Raw genomic sequence first — 20545 nt, 5'->3', positions numbered from 1 at the left:
ATGTTGTCAATTACTTTTGAAAATGTAATTCTTATGACAATCAATCTGAACCAATCACTCTACTTGTGCATAATAACACTTTCATTTCTGGACTGCATTTCAAACTTATAGAAAACAATCATACTTTAGCTGAAACCACAGTACATATAACAAACCCAAATCTTGTGAAATCCTTCGATGCAATTGACAACACACTTATTAAATCAAACATGGAAGTTGCACATGTAATTGAATTCTGAATTCTGTAGTAACTCACTCTCCAAAAATCTATACTTGTCTATATAATCACAACCAACTCTCCCGAAACTTGTTTCGGTTCTCTATCAGTAATCATTTGAAGCAAATCTTTGCGTAATTTGAACAATATCGAAATTAAAAAGGACAACAAGTTGTTGAAATCATGAAGGCACTCCTTACTTAGTATCCCTTACTGTCATTGATATCTTCCTCGTTGAACTCTGCCCACAGATATTGGGGGATATAGATCAGAACCGCAGTTGCTCCTTGTATCCCCCTTAGAAAGCCCCATTGACTTGTTATGATAAAGATACTCCTCCATGGAAAACCTCTGCATATCAAAACAATTGGAAGTTCTCTGCTTGGCCTTAGTTGATTTTGTGAGACTCATGTAACTGGGTTTGCATAGATTAGTTTCGTCTCCATTTTCCACCTTTAGATTGTTACTAAACACCAGAGTTGGAGATGCAGAAGTACACGAAGTTGATGCCGAGCTCTCATCCTGCAGAAAATCAGAACTTGGAGCAGAAGACGAGCGAGTTATTGGATTTGCTGTAGGAGGTCTAGCAGAAACCCTGGTTGAGACATTGTTCCTTCTCACTTTCACTGAGTTCTGTTCTGAAGAATATGGATAAAAGCCAACAATGCCATCTCCACTTTTCCTGGAACAAGGAGTGACTGCTGAAGGCACACTTTGAATCTCTTCCATCAGCCTATTTTCCCACGGCTTGGCTGCCATCCATTTTTCTAACCAGCTCCATCCCGAATTGTTATCGTCCACCTTCTGATGCCTAACAGCCTTTGCTGTCTTGCTTGTCCTACAATATGGACTGGCATTTGATCTTGATCTCTGCCAAAAAACAACATAATCATATGCAACTCAAACACCATTCATATTCATTCAACTAAGCCATGTTTTTATCCTGTTAACTCTTTACCAAAGATAAATAAATAAATCCATTATTACCTGTTGAGAGAAGGAGTATGCAATTGCTCTCTCCCTCTTGATGTTTGCTCTTTGCCTCATTTCCAGCTTTGCTCTAACTTCACTCACTGTTCCTGGACTATCACACCATCCTTGCTGAAAATTGTTGTAAACACAATATTGATCATAGGGTAAACAGGGTTAATATCTTCATCAAAAGTTAATAGAACAATATTGTCAGGATAATATGCATCACATCATCACAATGTTGAATGCAAGAAAATTTTGATAAGCACCTCAGCCTGCTTAATGGGATCAGCTTGGTAGCAATGTTCATCTAATGAGTTTTGCACAGATTCTTGCCCTTCTGGAGAGGTCCTTTGTGCTCGAGCTCGAGCCTGAACTCGAGCAAGTGCCTGCATGCACCTCAATGTAACAGCAGCTTGCTTCCTAACCTGTCGACCACGAAATATAGCTTGAAGCCTTACCACTGCTCTCAAGGCCCTCAAAGCCTGCCTTGCCTGCAGTTTATCAGTTACCCCATTAACCATTATCAAATGAACATAATGACACAACATTATGCATTCGCTTATATGCAAAAAAGTTCATATTGTCTTATTCATTAGATGGATAATCTACAGCCCAGTTTACTGATCCTAACTCTTTTCTTTGCTTTTCAACATCACAAGCCCAATGACCTCCAATTAGTTCTATCTTTGAATAATCACCATTCAAGCAGCTCATCTAAAACAAGATAAGCTGATACAATCTGGCTTTCATTTTTCAATCCACTTCCCAACAAACTCTCCAACTTACTTAACTTTCTTCTGATTTCTTTATCATTTTCATTTTTACTATGAACCAGCTTGCTGACCAGAAAATTAGTACTAAAACTGATCAAACAAAGAAAGAACCTAAAACTAGTACTAAAACTGACCAGAAAATTGTACGAGAAAAGAAAGACTTAAATCTTATATCTATATGTAAACTGTGTCGAGATGAAATAAAGAGGAAGTTACATATCAAAGTTGCAGTGTCCAAAAACTTTGTTACTGAGAGTGCAGAATCTACACTAGATTCCATACCCACCCAAGAAGTTTGAATTGCATTACCCGTTTGAAAGAAATTTTTTTTTTGGTGAAACCATCAAAGAAATGCCTTGACACTCAGGATCAATCTCTTTATAATATTCAACACAGGACACAAAGTTAGTGCAAATATTATAAAGTTTTGTGACAGTTATTGAACTGAATTCAGCTATCTACCTAGACAATAACTCATGCTTAACTAAATAGAACATATAACTAATTTCAGTGTACTTAAATATATGCTACATATTAATGGAAATAGCAGGAGGGAGAACCACTTACCAAGAATCCCCGAAACACAGCTTGGATTCGAATAGCTGCCCACTCTTTCTTGATGACAATGAAGTTTTTAGGTTGAGTTCTGACAAGAGTAGCCATGGCAGCAGCTAATGCATCGTCGAGCGAATTCAACGGCTCTGCAGCTGCCACTTGGCTCCTGTTCATCCCACCTTTCGATGATGATCCAAACCCTTCTGATGAACTCCTCCAAAGCTTCCACTTCTTCTTGCTCTTGTCCCCCACCTTCTCCTAAAACAACCCAAGTACCAAAAACAGAAGAAAACAATAGAAACAGAGGAAAACAGAGTGAAACGGAGGAAACAGAGGAAAATAAGAAAAATAAAAACAGAGGGTGAGGAATGTTGGGTTTACCTGGTCACTTGTGGGGGCCTTTTTGAGATTGATAAGTGACTTTAACCATTTCCCTGGAGTGCCCATTTGAGAAAAACAAGCTATAAATCTGAATTAACCTTGAATTTCTCTCTGTGTTTTTGTTTGTGGGAAGTGTTTTCTTCTGAAAGTGCTTTTTGGAAACAGAAATAGAAGCTGAGAGCTGCAGAGAGTGCTGTCTGGGTTTTTTTTTTTGGGGATTGGGTTTTGGAATTTGACAACAGATCTGTCAGTGTATTAAACTATTGATCAAGGAGCCTTGAAGAAGAAGGTTTTTTATTTATTTATAAATATTAATTAAGGAAAGGTTTTATTAGCAATTTGAATTTCGAATTCGAAAAAAAGTCAATTGAAAGCATGTAACGGATATAAATTGCAAACGACGACGTTCAGGTGAAAAATCATTCGAGCCCTGTTAGTGACAAGGTGGGGGCCCAGAAGCAAGTCCGTTAAAGAGTCACTTGCACTGCATCGGGTCCGGGCCTTTGGTTGGGCCTCACTTTTGAGCCCTCCTAGTTCATCTTTTGTTATAGAGGTTTTGGTTCTTGTGCTTTTCTATGTTGAACATGGGTTGTTATGCTGTGTGTAATAATGTTTCGTCCTGTTAATTGCATAGTTAACCCCAATATGTTGACCACACTCCAAAAGTAGTTGAAGGCAATGCAGGGGAAAGATGGGAGGGGTGTGATCGAAGAACTCATTGTTGATCTTGAGCTAAACCAGGTTGTGGGGAGCTTCAGAGATTCGCCATTGCTTTTGTTGCCAGGCAAAATGCAGATATATACATGTTTGATGAACCTTCAAGTTATCTTGATGTGAAACAAAGGCTTAAAGCAGCCAAAGTCATCCGATCTTTGATCAGGCCAGATAGGTTTTGTTTTCATAGCTCTCTTCTCTTCTTGCCTCAAATTTTTTTTTTCATTGCTTATATTTGTGGGGTCTTTTCTTGCTTACATTGGGCATGTTTAAGTAATGGATGTTTTGCTTTGCTTTACATTTTCAGCTATGTAATCGATGTGGAGCATGATTTAAGCGTCCTAGATTACTTATCAGATCACATTTCTTGTTCATATGGGAAGATGCCTGGTGCATTTGGAGTTGTAACCCTACCCTTCTCAGTTAGAGAAGGATTGGTAACCTTGGACTTATGTTGGGTTCGGCATGGATCTAATTGATTGTCTGGGATTGGTAACTCCCGAGGTGATGCAGGGAATCGATATGGACCCAATTGATCTCCCCAGATAATTGGTAACCTCGGGGTGATGTTGAGATTGATATAGATCCAATTGATTGTCCCTAAAGGATTGGTAACCTCTGATGTGATGTAGGGATTGACATGGATCTCATTGATAAGTTCAAACACAATTGGGTTTACAACAAATTTAAGCCAAGTGCGCGAATTGACATTTAAATGGGAAGTGCGGATTTTATTTAAATAATATAGGTGGAATGATTGATAAGTAGATTAATTTAAACATAATATTTCTCAGATGAATTGCATTTCAAGGGCATGACATATATTAACCAGTCTCAACCTGTTTCAGCTTGCAGGCGCCCTTTCCATATGCCTCTGTGACCTCGAACGGTCCTTCTCAGAAGTGACCAAACGTGCCTGCATTTAGATTTTTAGTGTTTTCCGTTACTCTCATGAGGACCCACTCACCAACTTTGAACCTTCTCGGGTGATGGCACGCTTGTTAAGAGAAGTGAAAGGAGATGGCGTGTGATGTTAGTAAAGAGATTGAGTTGTTTGAAGCAATTAAAAGTGAGGTCAAGTAATTCAAATTGTAATTAAATTTGTTGCATTTTTCGATCAAGGCAAGGAAGTGAAATAACAATAAATAACTAAATGAAAGGTAGATTGGGATCAATTGGCTAAGGGAGTATCTTCAAACAAGGGGGTTCAGTTCTTGGCCAAGCTGAATCAGCTAGGTTTCTTGTTTTGCAGACTTTTGAGCAAGACCAATCATAAGTTCAGTCAAATTTAAACAAGGTCTTGGAAATTCAGGAGTAAGTACCAATTTATTTTTCCCTCTACCACTCACAAGCAACATGGCAAGAGGAAAATCCAATTCATCACATTTTCCCTCTATGAATAATGTTTTATGGCCTCTCATGGCATCAAATATTGTATTTACAAGCTATTAAAAAAACCCAATATTTGACAAAAAATAATAGAATTGACAGAACATAATGCATTCAGAAAATCAAAACACATAAACAAAGTACTTATTCCACTGAGAATATCAAAAACAATAAGTATTTCTCTTGTTTTTGTAATTGTATTTTTTTAGTATATCTAGATTGTCTCCTTATAATCATTTGTCTCAACAAAAGAAAAGGAAAGAGGAAGAAGATAACTCAATTTCTATAGTGTTTAACTTTAAAGTTCAAAGACCAAAAAAGGACAAAAAAAAAAAAACACTATATAACTATTAAGTATAGGCCCTTTTAATGTATAGGCAATCACAAACAGTGTTCTTGAGTTTAGATCGCAAATATCTGCAATAAAGTGTTGGACTGCAAAACACAGTTATGAAATTAAAAGTAGAAAATAAAAAGATTGATACAATAATAAGGTGATACCATAACATTAATAGACAACCTAGGATTGCAAAAACCAGAGCCATTTGACATTTGCTACAAATGCAAGGTTTCATCAACAATTTGCAAAGTTCCACCAGATTCGCCTTAATTAGGGTGGATCTGAATACCAGCCTACCAGATTCGCCTCAATTTGCAAGCTACCCTTAATTCTGTAATAATAGCTATTGTCTTCACTAAAAAATTTTCATTGTCTACACTAATACCTACCATTTTCCAAATTTGTATTAACAAAATTAACACCTATTGATTTGATTCTATTAAAGCTCGGATGTTTTGGCTTAATTATCTTATACCTATTTAATAAATTATCACAATTGTTCTAAGTTTGTTATCAACTGATTAAATAGACTGAGGTTATACTTATGTCGATCAGATTAATAGAATGCTTGATGTATCTAAACTGTTGTTTGTCATGTTGGATTTTTTAACTTAATTATGTGATGAATAGTTATTGTTTTTACTCAAAATTTCCATTTATCCAACTTCTTTATATCAAAAGGAAATGCAAAACTTATAAGATATTTATTAAGATCCTTTTAGATTTGGGGTAGGTCCCTCAATCCTTTTCTCTGGCTTGGCTTATCCAGTATCACTCTTTTATCCATCACTTAATTTTCTTTTATTGTTAAATTTTCTTTTTTAATCGTGCGTTTATATAAGAGAAATAAACTTGGGATTTTGACGAAAGTCAGAATTTCTAAATTAACATGATCCAATTCTCGTGTTCGAATAAAAAAACATAGGATTTAGAAATTCCACTTCCTTTTGTTGTTAAACTTAAGGGGTATAAATGAAGGTTGAGGGAATTGGTTCAGTCGTGCGAGTGAAATGATGCATCTTCGTATGTTATTTCAGTCCAAGTTTGTACCTTTGTATATCGATTGTGTAAGGAAAGGAGATAACAAATTTAAAATCCTCCAACAACAAAAAAAAATAAAAATAAAAATCCAACGGTCCTAATATCTTTACGGCCGTTTTGCTACTTTCCGAAGTCCTTAACCTCTGACTGCATCCAAGATTCCAACCCAAATAAAAAAATAAAAAACTTTCCAAGTAGGACCTTTTTTACTCCTTCCTTCGCACACACAAACCCAATTCCCACTTAGAAACCCTAATTTCGCAAAACCCTCACTGTACCGTCTCTCCAATGGCACCCAAGCGCCCATCTCCTCTGGATGAGCCTCCGGCTGCTTCTTCTTCCGAAGAAGAGGTAGCCTCGTCTGAAGAAGAAGTAGACGGAGAAGAAGAGGAAGAATCCGGATCCGGGTCCGAATCTGAGTCCGAGGAACCCGAGCCTCCAAAGGCAGCACCCACTCCCGTTGCTGCGAAGAAACCGGACTCGGCTACTGTCAATTCAAAGCCGCAGTCTTCATCCTCTGGCTCAGAGTCCGAGTCCGAATCCGATTCGGAATTGGATAAGGATAGGGTGGTAAAGCCGATAGTTTCGAAGCCAATGGAAGAGACGCCCAAGACCAAGAAGCCCAGATCGAAGGCCTCGGCTATTACTACGCCGGCGGCAAGAGCCGGGTTGAAGCGGCCAAGCGAGAGCGACCCCAAGGATTCCAAGAGGCCCAAGAAGAAGGTCACAGACCCGGATCAGGAGCGAGAACATGCCGGAGAGGAAACGAAGAAGGCGGGTGGAGACGACTCGAAGAAGCTGTTCCAGAGGATTTGGAGCGATGATGATGAGATAACAATCTTGAAAGGCATGATTGATTACTCTACCAAGAAAGGGGCGGATCCATATTCTGATATGGGGGCGTTTCATGATTTTATCAAGAAATCGCTGAAGGCCGATGTGAACAAGACCCAATTGCAAGATAAGATTCGTAGGATCAAGAAGAAGTATGAGACTAATGTGGCCAAAGGGAAGAAGTATAATCCTGTTAAGCCTCATGAGCAAAAGTTGTTCGACTTGTCGAAGAAGGTATGGGGCAGCGGCGAAGGGTCAATTGGGCTCAGTGGGTTGTCTGAACAGTCCAAGTCTAATGGGAAGGCTAGGACAAATCAGAAGGGTAACAAGACTTTGGCATCACTTAAAGCTGAGCTTCTGAGTTCACCGGAGCGCCCAAAGGAGTGTGAGAAGGTGGAATTTGGTCTGAAGCCGTGTGGTTCTGAAAGTTTGAGTGAGGTGATTGGGTTTGATAAGGGTTTCAGAGAGCTGGGGTTGCCGGAGGGTGTCGTGAAGCAGGGCTTGGAGTTGATTGGAGGAGCCAAGCGAGCTGAATTGAAGGAGAAGTGGAAGAAGCTGCATGTTGCTGAATTGGAGCTTTTTGTTAAAAAGAGTGAGTTGATGAGAGATCAGGCTAAGGTGATTCTGGAGGCGTTAAAGTCATCTGAGCATTAGAACCTTATAACAAGGCACTGTGTTGATGTCTAACAAGACAATGTTTAAAAGTTTTAAAAGTTTTAGTAATTGTTAATTAAGAACTCTGTAGCATTTAGCTGCTTAGTTTGTCTGTATTAAATCTTCTTTGCCCTTTGTTGTCCTTCTCTATGATGTTGATTTAAAGTTATTTATGTGGCATTGTTATTGTCAGTTTTGTTTCTGCCCCTTGTGTTGTGTTATTGGTGGTGATGCCTTTGATAATTATAAGCAGGGTTATATAATCTGGCTGAGTGTCCTTGAATTCTTAGTTACATTATCTCAGTTATGCATAGCTGCAACTGTCTTTGTGTTTGTGGTCACTGTAATCTTGGTGTAGAAGAGAAAGAGCAAATAAGAAGACTCAAATATGTTTGTATAGGCTAGCAAAGCATAGTTGTGATTTGGTGGGGTAGTTTGTTATATGGGAAGCCGGGTGCATTTGGAGTTGTTACCCTACCCTTCTCAGTTAGAGAAGGAATCAACATCTTCCTGTCGGGATTCGTTCCTACAGAAAACCCAAGGTTCCGAGATGAATCTTTAACTTTTAAGGTAAGATAATATATTTTGTCAATGAAAATGCTGGTTTTGAGTGACTTAATCAATCTTTTTAAATATAAATATATATATATATATATATTATGTTGTTGTCTTGTTTAGGTTACTGAGACTCCACAAGAAAGCGGTGAGGAAATTGAGACATATGCACGGTATGGATACCCATCGATGACTAAAACGTTGGGAGAGTTCAAGCTTCAAGTTATAGAGGGTGAATTTACCAATTCTCAAATTATTGTGATGTTGGGTGAGAATGGATCAGGGAAGACCACATTTATGAGAATGCTGGTACTAGTCTTTATCATTTTCACTCTTTTGATTCAATCGTATGTTAAATTGCATTTTGATACGTGGAGTCATTGCATACATTTGTTCAATTTGTAGGTTGGTTTATCGAAACCTGATTCTGGTGTGGAGATACCTGAGCTTCATGTTTCTTACAAAAACCAGAAAATTAATCCAAAGCGTGCAACAAAAGTCAAAGACCTGCTTCATGAAAAAATTCGTGATTCCTGTACACATCCCCAGTTTGTGACAGACGTGATGAAGCCTCTTCAGATTGAGCAATTAATGGATCAAGAAATTACCAAACTCTCTGGTGGAGAGCTGCAAAGGGTTGCTCTATGTGTATGCCTTGGAAAGGTAACAGATTTTAGTATATGTTTATAGCAATAACAAATTAAGCTTGTGATGATGCATCTGCTTTGCTTGAACTTATGCAGCCTCATAATGAATGCCCCTAAATTTTTCTTGATATTGCAGCCGGCAGACATCTATCTGATGGATGAACCAAGTGCATATCTTGATTCTGAGCAGCGTATTGTTGCAGCAAAAGTCATAAAGAGGTTCGTCCTCCATGCTAAGAAAACCGCATTCGTGGTTGGGCATGATTTCATTATTGCTACTTACTTGGCAGACAAAGTTATTGTCTATGAAGGAAAGTCATCAGTTGATTGTATTGCAAATTCTCCGGTCTTTGTTGACTGGGATGAATCTCTTCTTATCTCTAAGTCTTGCAGCTTGTTTAATTTATCTCCAATTGAATGTGATGTAATTTTTGTTATTCTAGGATCTGATTCTCATTATATTTTCAATGTGGCATTGCAGCAACTGGATATCACATTTAGACGTGACCCTACAAACATTCGCCCAAGAATCAACAAATTGAATCAACCAATGATACGGAGCAAAAGGCGTCTGGGTCCTATTATTACTTGGACGACTAAACTGGAACACTGTCCAACATATTCGAGACAACAATTCCCCCCTCCAACTTCAAGGGTGGGACTCGACTAAGCCCCAGCCACCAAACGGGAAAGGTATGGTACCCTCATTCCGACTATGCCCGAAATTCGCCTGTTTATGTTGTGTATTTATGACAATTTGATATTTTCTGTATTTGTATTTTGCAGTTGTGCAAAGTTTCAGAGGGCAGGGCATTGATAGATACACTCTAGTCAATATTAATAACAATCCTAGAAGGTATATATATGGTTCACTACTCATTCCAATCTGTTAGTTATGTTATATATTTATGAAATCGTCGTGATATTTATTGCAGTTTTGCAACGTTTTAGACAAGGCTGAGTTACTGGCCGGCATGCCAACAAATGATCAAAGAGGGTCCTTCGCCGGTGAATATATAGGAGATTGTTGTTTTTGCTTGAATGAGTGTGTTCAGCCCATGTGACCAAATTCAGTACATTTTCCCTCTATGGATAGTGTTTTATGGCCTCACATGGCATCAAATATTGTATTTGACTAAATGCTTTTTTATTTTTTGAGTTTTTATTCGAATTTGACTGAATGTCATTTGAGAAATAAGCTCCTATCTGAATTAACCTTGAGTTTCCCTGTGTGTTTTTCTTTGTGGAAAGTGTTTTCTTCTGAAAGTGCTTTTTGGAAACAGAAATAGAAGCTGAGAGCGGCAGAGAGTGTTGTCTTGGGGGGAGAGGGGGGGAAGGGGGAGCAGGTAACGAATATAAATTGCACGGTAACACTAGTCTATTTGCCGTTGCGCTCCTTCTTTAGGAACGACGACGTTACGCTGAAATATCCAAGACCTGTTGTTAGTGACAAGGTGGGGCCCACTTGAAGTCCGTCTAGTTGCGCTGAATCCAGCCCAGGCCCTTGGTTGGGCCTCGCTTTTGAACCCTCCTAGTTCATCTTTTGTTCTTTTTTTTATTCCTTTTCGTAGATCAAACATCAAATATGTTCATCTTTGTTAAGGACTAGAGGTGGGGCAATATCGCTTATTTACAAATAAATAAATAAAAACAAATAACAGCTAAGGATTTTAGCATTTTCCATTAAAACAGTTGTCAAAATTGGTATTTCTGGTCAACGGTTAGGAACATATGTCCAAAAATTTGCAAGTGTGTGGAATATTGATCCACCTTTGGTCTTGAAGAATGGTCAAACGAGAGAGAGAGAGAGAGAGAGAGAGAGAGATTGAACAACGTATGGAAGGACTTTCAAAATAATTTCTGCAATGATTATTAAATGATGAATTAGAATACAATGAAAATATCTTACAAGGAAAAAGTGGCCAAACCCCTGAAAGGTCCCCAAAAAATGGTGAAGAAATAAAATAATTTGGTAAAGGCAGATGACCTACCTACACAGCTAAATGATCAAGGTCGAGAAAAGCCCGAATGGAAGACATTCTAACCAGGTTAGTCCATTCAAAACCCCTGTACCCAAAATGCCGCAAAATGCTTATTCTTTCAGATTAATCTAGTGATGGTTTAGAGGTCAAATTATGTAACCTTGGGGCTAGGAAGTCCCATATATGCAAGCCTAGGTGAGAGATGGATCTTTGGACTTGGTCTTGGTGAAGGGATTGGAGCATTGCTAACAGAGATTTCTGGTGTGACTCTAGGTGACAGATTGACCTGCTCAAGTGCCTGAGATTGCAGCTGTGCTGGGTAATCTCTTACACACCCGATTCGAGGGCCGGCCCCGGTACTCCATTTGCATGACAAAGGCCTGCCCAGCTCAAATTTTTGGGGCTCCACGTTGGCTGCAGCAGTGTCTCTGGCAGCCTCATTTTCTTTAGTCTCCTCAAGGGTGCTTGTTATAGACTCTGAGTTCATCTCTTTCTTGGTGGCATATGAAGGTGGAACATCATCATCTGTAGGACATGTCTGCAGAAAAAATAATAATAATAATAATAATGCAATTTTAGATTGGCTTAATGAGAAACAGAATTTTACATTACTTAGCATATCATACATATGAACCAAGTTTTAGGCCAATTATGCAAAAGCCAATATGAAGGCTTAAGAACAAGTACCTTGACATCTGTCATGTCCATCTGTTGCTCCTCTAAGAAGCTGATGAACTCCAAAAGACTCTCTTGTGTCGGGCGATAATGGCCGCTGTAGCACCATACAGCCTGAACACCATGAAAATCAAAGGTTCAATAAATAGGGGGATAAAAATGCATCTCAGGAAATGTAATCTCCATGTCTCAAATAAGAGGCACACCTCAAGAACCCCATTGCAAGCAACTAATCTTCCGGATGCAATAGTGGCACCTCCAGATACAAAAGAGGAGTGCTGGAAAAGGCCTTTCTTCTTCTCCCCGACGTACAAATTCCTCGATGCGCTGAGGACAAAAATCCACTTAGAACCCTTAGCAGTACTCACAAGGTTCCCGCTTTGCCTGTACATAAGCTTCCCACTCTCCACAATCACTTCATAAGCTTCTCTCTCTTTCTGTGAGAGCAATATACATATAAGAAGACATCAGTTACCACATATGAAACCCCTTAATATTCCTATTTTAAAATGTAATATAAATAAATAAACCAACATAGATGAAGTGCCTCAGCTAACCTATAAGTGAAGTGTATATTTCTAATTTTTCCAGTGTTTTAGGAGAATAGTTACATATGTTCATACTTACCGGTCCAAGGTATTGGATGCACTGACGCTGCAGATCAGTTCTCGAACACTCCTCAAGATTTTCTTCTTTGCCATCTCCAACGTCCAACCTTCATTAATTTCATATGCAGAAAAGATTAGAAGAAGAAGAAGAAAAAAAGCCATAACATTTTTAAAACAGAAAATTTTGGTTTCTGCAGAGTTATACCAGTAGAAAAAAGGTTGAGAGCTCCCACTGTTAAACCAGATATCATAATACATGTGTAGATTGTGTCCATATCGATGGCGTGGATCAATCTGTACATCATAAGCAGAAGGTAAGCATGCTTATGATGTAACCATGAAAATCATTGGTTAAAGACAAAGTGAGAGTATTGCTAATGTAAGCTTACAGCCTCAAGCCAATGTCTTAGAGCTAATTTCTGAGCCTTCTCATCCTTTGACAAACCTTTCCCAACCTACAATCAACAATATGATACTTAAATCAACACTCAGTGTCTGCAATAGTTCTTGGTTCTTAAAAGAATTTCTAAACTTTGAATTAGTCAAGCATTTTGGTCATGGTCAAAATACAAAACAAATAAGCAAATGGATTTTCTGGCTTTAAAAAGACTGAATTAGCCAATTAGGTACACATGTTGGAAATTAATGGTATCAAAGAATTTGATAATCTTCAACATATTGTAAAATCTAAGTAACTTTAACTGCAATGTACCAAAAGATCACCTTGGCAGCTCTCGTCCTAGCCCGCGCCCATCTTGACACGGCAGTTTCTGATTTATCAGATTCAAAGAATGACACAGAGCTCCGTTTCAGAGCAGCAAAGTCCAATGCCTTCCACCTGCAACAATTACATGAAGAGAATAAGCATATATGCATGTGCTTAACAACTATGTTCTGCGAAATAGGAGATGATAATAGAACAAACCATAGCTCCTCAACTACAACAGCACAATCTGCAAGGCTTCGTCTGGTCCGGTAACTCTTGTAAAATTTCTGCAGCTTGATTGCAGCTGCATCAAGCTCACTTGGATATCTCGGAGAAAACAAATCTTTTGGCTCCGGTAAAGAAATTATTGGATTGAACTTCTCAATGGAACTATCAATTCTTCCCTCTATGTTCTTGAAAGAAGCATTTGTCCCTAGCTTTAGCTGGCCTGCTTTCCTCTTCTTGCAGCTCATGGATTCTTCAATAATCATTTTATTTGGCTCATCAGATTTAATGGTGTTGCTCAAATCAGTTTGTTCGACGCTAACTGTTCCAGTCGTCGCCTTCTGTTTCTTGGACACACTGACGGATGTCATTGTAACCATTTCTATAAATTTCTGCCAAAACGAAAAGCATGTGCCTCAGAAAACAGATATCTAATTGATTCTTAAGCAAATGCAGGTAAGTTTTTAATGAAGATGATTCTTCTTTCAGTTGTTCTCAAATCATGCAAAGCAAAGCAATAGCTTCAGTTGAAATATGCATGTTTTCATATGATGAGCTTTGAATCTAAAGTAGATTAACCCATCATTCTTAAAGATCTCCTTTTGATTCAACTAAGCCACATTTTCACTTTGGCCATAATCAACCAATCGAAACATGTCGAAAACTTTTTTCTTTTTTTTTTTAAATGTCAAAAACTAATCAAATTAGGACAGCAGAACAACCACAAGAGCTAGCTCAAACAACTTGAAATATGCATGTTTTTCTCACCTGAATAAAATTGCAACCCTGTCTCCCCCTATCTCAACTCAAGCAGTAACTTGGTTTGGTGCATTTCTAAATTAGACCACTTGCCTCCTTTATATACTACTCAATGAAAAGAAGTTGGTTGAATGTTTGTAGTTGGTAAGGCAACTTCCAACACGTATTAGACAAAAAGTGCAGAAAATAGAAGTGTTTGAAATTTGGTCCCATCAAACGGGGTGTTTTGAATGAAAAAACAAAAGGAGAAAGAAAACTTGGCATGATTTTGACAACCCCACGAGGGGTTTGATTCTTGAACTTGAAGTGTTCAAAGTTCCCAATATATTTGTGTATGCTTACTTTATTTGGAACAAAATGTTACGTTAAATTTAACATGAGCCATGATCATTAGAGAGAGAGAGAGAGAGAGAGAGAGAGAGAGAGAGAGAGAGAGAGATTGGTCAAACATGACATTTTGTAACATACTAGTCAAGCAAGAATGATAATTGCTTAGAAGAGAGAGTAGAGATTGAGACAACCAGAAATGAAGAGAAATCGTCAAATGCAGGGACGGACCTACCTTTGACTAACCTAGGCTATAGCCCAGGTGAATTTATCTTTTCAAGCCTAAACTAACATACCCAACCCACCCAATGGACAGCCATGCACTGCATTCTCATAATCCCCCCTTCACCCAGTTTTTTCTTTTCTTTTTTTTGGGTACAAAAAGGAAAGAGGCCAAAGACCCCTGCCTCTTTCATTTTTTGGTCGAAGTCGAAAACAACTCCTCTTTTTTTTTCTTTTTTCTTTTTTAAATTATAGAACATAACCCCCTTTCACTTTACACACTCGAAGAAAACATAAAAGAGATGTGTACTAGATGTGTTTTGAGGGGTAAAATTCATTAAGTCATCCTGATTATGTGTGTTTTTTTTTAATCAATTAAATTCACTCGTAGTGTCGAATTTTTAACCCACCCCAATTTGAAATCCAGAATCCATCCCTATCAAATGTTGTGAAAAGGCTCATCCTAACTCCATCCTTGTTCAAATGTTGTGAAAAGACTCCACCAGGCAATGGGGTAAAGAACAAGAAAACTGCGAAGTATTTGACTTGCGACCGAAGCTTCATGTCACTGCCTCACTCCGATGTTGTTCTGTACAATTCAACTGGGTCAAAGACAAATACTTATTGCCCAAAAAGTTCTTGTTCTTTTCTTATTTATTTATTTATTTATTTATTTTGGGTTAAATATTCCACAACCTCAATTGACTCAACTGGGTTTTTCTTTAATCAAATGAAGGGAAATGCTACTTTAATGGGTTAAATATTCCTATTTTAATCGCCAAATATTTTATGTTAAGAAATATCAGTATTGTGGACTCGTTCATATTTGAATTAATCTCTTATATTTACTGTAGTTTCGTCGCATTTCTCTAAAAACCAATGCCAAAATTAATTATATTACCAAAGTTTGATATACATTATTGATCTATTTCTAACAATTTGTTAACATGTGAGTTTGCCTTTGTTTAAAATGAATAAGAAAAGCATGTTTAAAGCCTTGATTGAAGCTAAAGCCATGCAAGATTATGACTATCGATCTAAGATTCAAAAGAGATGGGCTTACAGCTACAAGCGTATGTATAGAGTTCTGGCATAGAAACTCAAGGGTGGGTCATTAACATGAGCAACCTCTCATTCCCTTCTTGCCATTTTCCTGTCTAACCCATCGCCATCAATAAAGTTTAATGAGATTCAAATTTCCAACAACTACTTATATACATATGTTAGAGAAATTCAATTTCCATTTTGTTAGAGAAAGTCATGCATTCAAATCTCATAACTGACTTTCGCTCGGTTCATATTGATATTTAGTCTAATCATCGAAAATGTTAGTCAATGTTCAGACTAAGCGTTCAAGTATAGATCAATCACTAATCAACAATGGTTATATAGATGTGGTTCAATATGAGAATAAAAATTAGAGAAAGAGAGGAATTTATATACATATAAATGAAATTGAAACATGTGAAATATATACATGTAAAAGATATAAGAATTTGGATATACATGTGTGAAATATATACATATGTCTAGGTTAATTACATGTGTAAAACATGTGAATATACACAAACAACATCAACATTAGCAGATGTGATATCTGACTTCATCTCTTTCTTGGGAGCACAAGAAGGTGGAACATCATCATCTATAGGATATTTCTGCAGAGAACAATAAATTGGGAAAATGTAATTAGGCTTAATGAGATATCATATGAAAATGCTCCATTGTGCAAGTCATCAATATGAAGGCTTAGGGAGAATTACTTTAACATCTGTTAAGTCCAGCTGATGCTCCTCTAAGAAGCTAATGAACTCCATAAAATTCTCTTCCGTCGGGCGGTAGTGACCGCTGTAGGACCATACAGCCTGAACAGTACGGAGATAAAAGGTTCATGAATGATGGGAAGAAAATTTTAATGTAATGTTGTATTTTGGGTGTGTTTAAGCAATTAAGCAGCAAACCTCAAGAACCCCATTAAAGGCAACAATTCTCCCTGCTGCAATTGTGGCACCTCCAGCTAGAAAAGTAGAGTGCTGGAAAAGGCCTTTCTTCTTCTCCCCAACATACATTTTCCTTGATGTGCTGAGGACAAAGATCCATTTACAACCCTCAGCAGTATTCACAAGTTTCCTACTTTGTCTGTACACAAGCTTCCCACTTTTCACAATCACTTCATAAGCTTCCCTCTCTTTCTGTGAGAGCAATATAGATAACACATCATTAACAAAGCAAAACTTAGAATTAAAATAGAAACTTATATATATATATATATATATATGGGAAAGTAATTAAATGTTTTGATACTTACTGGTCCAAGGTACTTGATGCATTGACCCTGCAGATCAGTTCTTGGGCACTTGTCAAGATTTACTTCTTTGCCATCTCCAACATCCAACCTTCATTTTTGGATAGAGCATCACAAGGTTACAAAATAAGCCTCAACAAGTCCAAAACAGAAAAATTGGTTTCTGTAGGGATTCTACCAGTAGAAGAAAGGTTGAAAGCTCCCACTACTAAACCAAACATCATAATACAAGTGCAGATTTTGTCCATAACGATGGTGCGGATCAATCTGTACCGAACAAGCAGAAGGTAAGCATGCTTGCTCTGAACATAATAGTTCCCCACTCATTGTGATGTAAAGAAATTAGTCCATGCATGCCTTTATTTTTATTTTTATTTTGGTCCTAATCCATGCTATTTTGTGTACCAAACTAAGCATACATGTGAAATGTAAGGAAAAGAACTAATTGTCTATGGATTCTCAATGTTGTCTTCCTACACAAAATTCATTTGACACTTTATTTTACCATGTTGAATGGAAAAAATAGGCTTCATACAGAGTATGTGAATATTCTTAATGTGAGCTTACAGCCTCAAGCCAATGTCTTAGAGCTAATTTTGGAGCCTTCTCATCCGTGGTCAAACCCTTCCCAACCTACATTAATCAACCAAATGCTTCTCTATCAACACTTTAATGTGTACAATATCATAAGAGGCTTACAAGTCAAGATCTTCAAATAAATTAGGTATCCATTTTGGTATTTGTCAAAGTTCAAAACAAAGAAACACATGGATAGATTTTTCAAAATCTATGAATGATATTGAAGAATTTGCTAATGTTCAAAATCTTGTAAAAAAGCTAAGTAACTTTGAATGCAGGTGAAATGTACAGGAAGAGATCACCTTGGCAGCCCTTGTTCTAGCCCTTGCCCATCTTGAAACTGCAGTTTCTGATTTACCAGAACCAAAGAAGGACACAGAGCTTCGCCTAAGAGCAGCAAAGTCTAATGCCTGCCACCTGCAACAATTAAAAGAAGAGAATAAGCACGAATGTACTATGCGAATTACGACTATGTGCAGCAGAATAGGAAATGAAAACAGAACAAACCATAGCTCCTCAGCAACCATAGAGCAATCTGCAATGTTTCGTCTAGTTCGGTAACTCTTGTAAACTTTCTGCAGCTTGATTGCTGCTGCATCAAGCTCCCTTGGGGACCGGGGAGAAAACCAATCTTCTGGCTTGGTTAAAGAAATTGTTGGATTGAACTTCTCAATGAAACTATCAGGTTTTTCCTGTGTAGTCTTCAATGAATCACCTGTCCTCAAATTTAGCTCTCCTGTTTTCCTTTTCTTGCTGCTTATAGGTTCTTGAGAAATCACTTTTTCCAGCCCATGAGATTTGTTGGCTTTGCTCAAATCAGTTTTCTGAAGCTAACTGTTCTAGATGTTGCTTTTCTCTTGGATTTAAAATTGGTGGATGTCAGTACGACCATTTGTATTATTCCGGTCACCTTTTACTGCTACAAGATTTGCAGAAGCTCTTGTTTAGAGTTTAAAATGAAATCTTCAATTCTTCAGGAAAAGAGAGAATTAAGTTATGAATTTTTAATCATAAATTCTACATCCATTCTCAATATGGATCATATAAACTCACACTAAATATTAAAGAAACACATGTCTATCCCCACTTTGAGAATTGTATAATTTTTGTTCATATGATTGTGTTAAGATTTCAAGGACTGTTTACGTATCAGTAATGGAGAAGGTAAGGAATTAGAGAATTTAGGAATCAGGGAACTACTGAATCAGTATGGGAAGAATCATTCCCATTAAGTTGTTTACTAAACATATGGAATTAGCAAGGGAATGGGGTTGATTCCCATTGTTATTGTTTACTAACTTTCATGAATCAGAATCCAAATTAATTTGATTACTAAAATGCCCTGCACATTTTCACCACAATACATATATAATTCTCAAATTGGCTAAGGAGACCAAACTAATCTTGTAGCAAACTAGTAAGGCGGTGTAAACGTGAGGAATCAATATGCTGAACAAGATGAATAACAAGAGCCCAGTTCGATGATAATGTTAATAACGCCTTTGTCCAGAGCCAATTTCAAACGAAAAAATAAACTCCAATAAATATATATATTGATATTATCAGAGGGACGGATCATTGACCTACCACTAACAACATCGATATTGTCCCAAACTTAACTACATGTTTAGCAGGTGTGAGGTTTTATAATAGGATTGGAGCCATTCATTATATGGGACTTTCAATTTCATTTTTCTGCAAAAAAATGAAAAATATTAAAACAAAACCAATTTTTCACTTTGACCATGATTAAACTCATGAAAAACTTAAACGGGGTTATTTCAAGATTTCTGACTGAATTCTCTATCTTGCAATAAATGATAAATTGATCCACATTAAGAAATTCTCAAAATTAGTATCTTAACCAGATCACCTGAATATAAATACAAATAAGAAATATTTAGACGAAGGTATCTCACCTGAATATAAATACAAGGGTCTCTCTGTCCAGAGCAATTACTTTGCTTACTTCTAACTAAACCAGATCACTTCCCTCCTTAGAACAACAACTATAATCAACTTTACAGGTCCTATAAATGATTGCAGAAAATGCAGTCCAGTTATACGGTTTCTTGAATCGGAAGAGAAAATTGGCTTAACTTGAAGTGTTCAAAGGTTATATATATATATAGGAGTGTTCGAACACTTGCCAATTAATATTTTCTAAGGCATTTACCAGGTACATTTACTATCTTTGGAACGAAATGTTATGAAAAATTTATGTCTGTTTTGTCTGTGTGTGGAAGAGAGGGTCAGCCAGCCAAACTTAAAACCTTAAGATACTTGTCAAGAATGTGTCATTCACTTCATTGCTTTTACTCAGAGATAGAGAGGAACTGAGAGGGAAATGTTAAGCCAAAATCCAAGAAAACAGGAAGTAGCAACTTTGTCTAATGTTTATGACAAGGTTTTTTCATTGCACTCTCCCAAATGTCATGAGATCAATTTCATTAAATTCACCAAATGTCTCACAAGTCCTTTGAATTTTATATTATTATTATTTTTAATCGAAGGAATGAACATGTTATTACCAAAATTTCCACAAGTTGTAGTGTCAAATTAGAAAACCGAGAAGGCAAATCTTAATTCCCTTCTCCCCCACATGTTTTCTTTTTCACAGACAAATTATTACACAATGTTTCCTTGGACCCTACTAACATCACTTTCAGCAAATTTTTATGCCATTGAAAAGTAATTTGTAAACGTTTCCACGCGTTTTGCAATCCTGTTGCAGGCTGCTGCCCTATAACAAACATGGGGAAATAATCTGGAAATTATCAATCTGTTGGCATAGTCTTGGTTTCCACAAAGGGAGCGTCTTGAAAATTCCCTTTCTTTGTTCACCGAAAAAAATTCCTTTTCTTTTAATTACGTTACAAGAAATTGATGTTTGACCTACCTAATCCTAAAACTAATTATAACCCATTTTTTCATCCTCTCTCACAAAGTTATATAATCATTCATACAAAAAATTTAAGCATTAGCTACAAGATTACTTCACATAATAATATTTCAAACTTTTACTTTCATGTCCCAAAAGTTATTTATTTTTCGACATGATGTAAATCACAAGAAACTTTAT

The 20545-nt window shown here is 37.2% G+C and overlaps 3 protein-coding genes and 2 pseudogenes across 3 annotated transcripts; 2 read left to right on the top strand and 3 right to left on the bottom strand.

Moving 5' to 3' along the window:
* LOC18781576 (protein IQ-DOMAIN 1) lies at positions 113-3361 on the bottom strand. Its single transcript, XM_007215347.2, has 5 exons — positions 2902-3361; positions 2533-2778; positions 1459-1683; positions 1205-1318; positions 113-1087 (listed from the first exon to the last, which is right to left on the bottom strand). Exons 1-5 carry the CDS (start codon positions 2965-2967, stop codon positions 434-436), a joined length of 1305 nt encoding a protein of 434 aa, XP_007215409.1. The 5' UTR covers positions 2968-3361; the 3' UTR covers positions 113-433.
* On the top strand, positions 6371-8136 carry LOC18783243 (GLABROUS1 enhancer-binding protein-like). The gene has a single exon (XM_007214788.2). The coding sequence runs from the start codon at positions 6674-6676 to the stop codon at positions 7871-7873; it is 1200 nt and encodes a 399-aa protein (XP_007214850.1). The 5' UTR covers positions 6371-6673; the 3' UTR covers positions 7874-8136.
* On the bottom strand, positions 8156-13651 carry LOC18783846 (IQ domain-containing protein IQM1). Its single transcript, XM_007217241.2, has 9 exons — positions 13266-13651; positions 13064-13178; positions 12730-12795; positions 12546-12634; positions 12360-12447; positions 11939-12169; positions 11745-11846; positions 11218-11595; positions 8156-8221 (listed from the first exon to the last, which is right to left on the bottom strand). The coding sequence occupies exons 1-9, from the start codon at positions 13649-13651 to the stop codon at positions 8174-8176; spliced, it is 1503 nt and encodes a 500-aa protein (XP_007217303.2). The 3' UTR covers positions 8156-8173.
* On the top strand, positions 8280-10299 carry LOC18783936 (annotated as a pseudogene).
* LOC18781924 lies at positions 16118-18355 on the bottom strand (annotated as a pseudogene).

The sequence above is a fragment of the Prunus persica genome, chromosome G3, assembly GCF_000346465.2.
Source record: "Prunus persica cultivar Lovell chromosome G3, Prunus_persica_NCBIv2, whole genome shotgun sequence".
Taxonomy (NCBI): domain Eukaryota; kingdom Viridiplantae; phylum Streptophyta; class Magnoliopsida; order Rosales; family Rosaceae; genus Prunus; species Prunus persica.
This window is presented reverse-complemented; position numbering and strand designations above follow the sequence as displayed.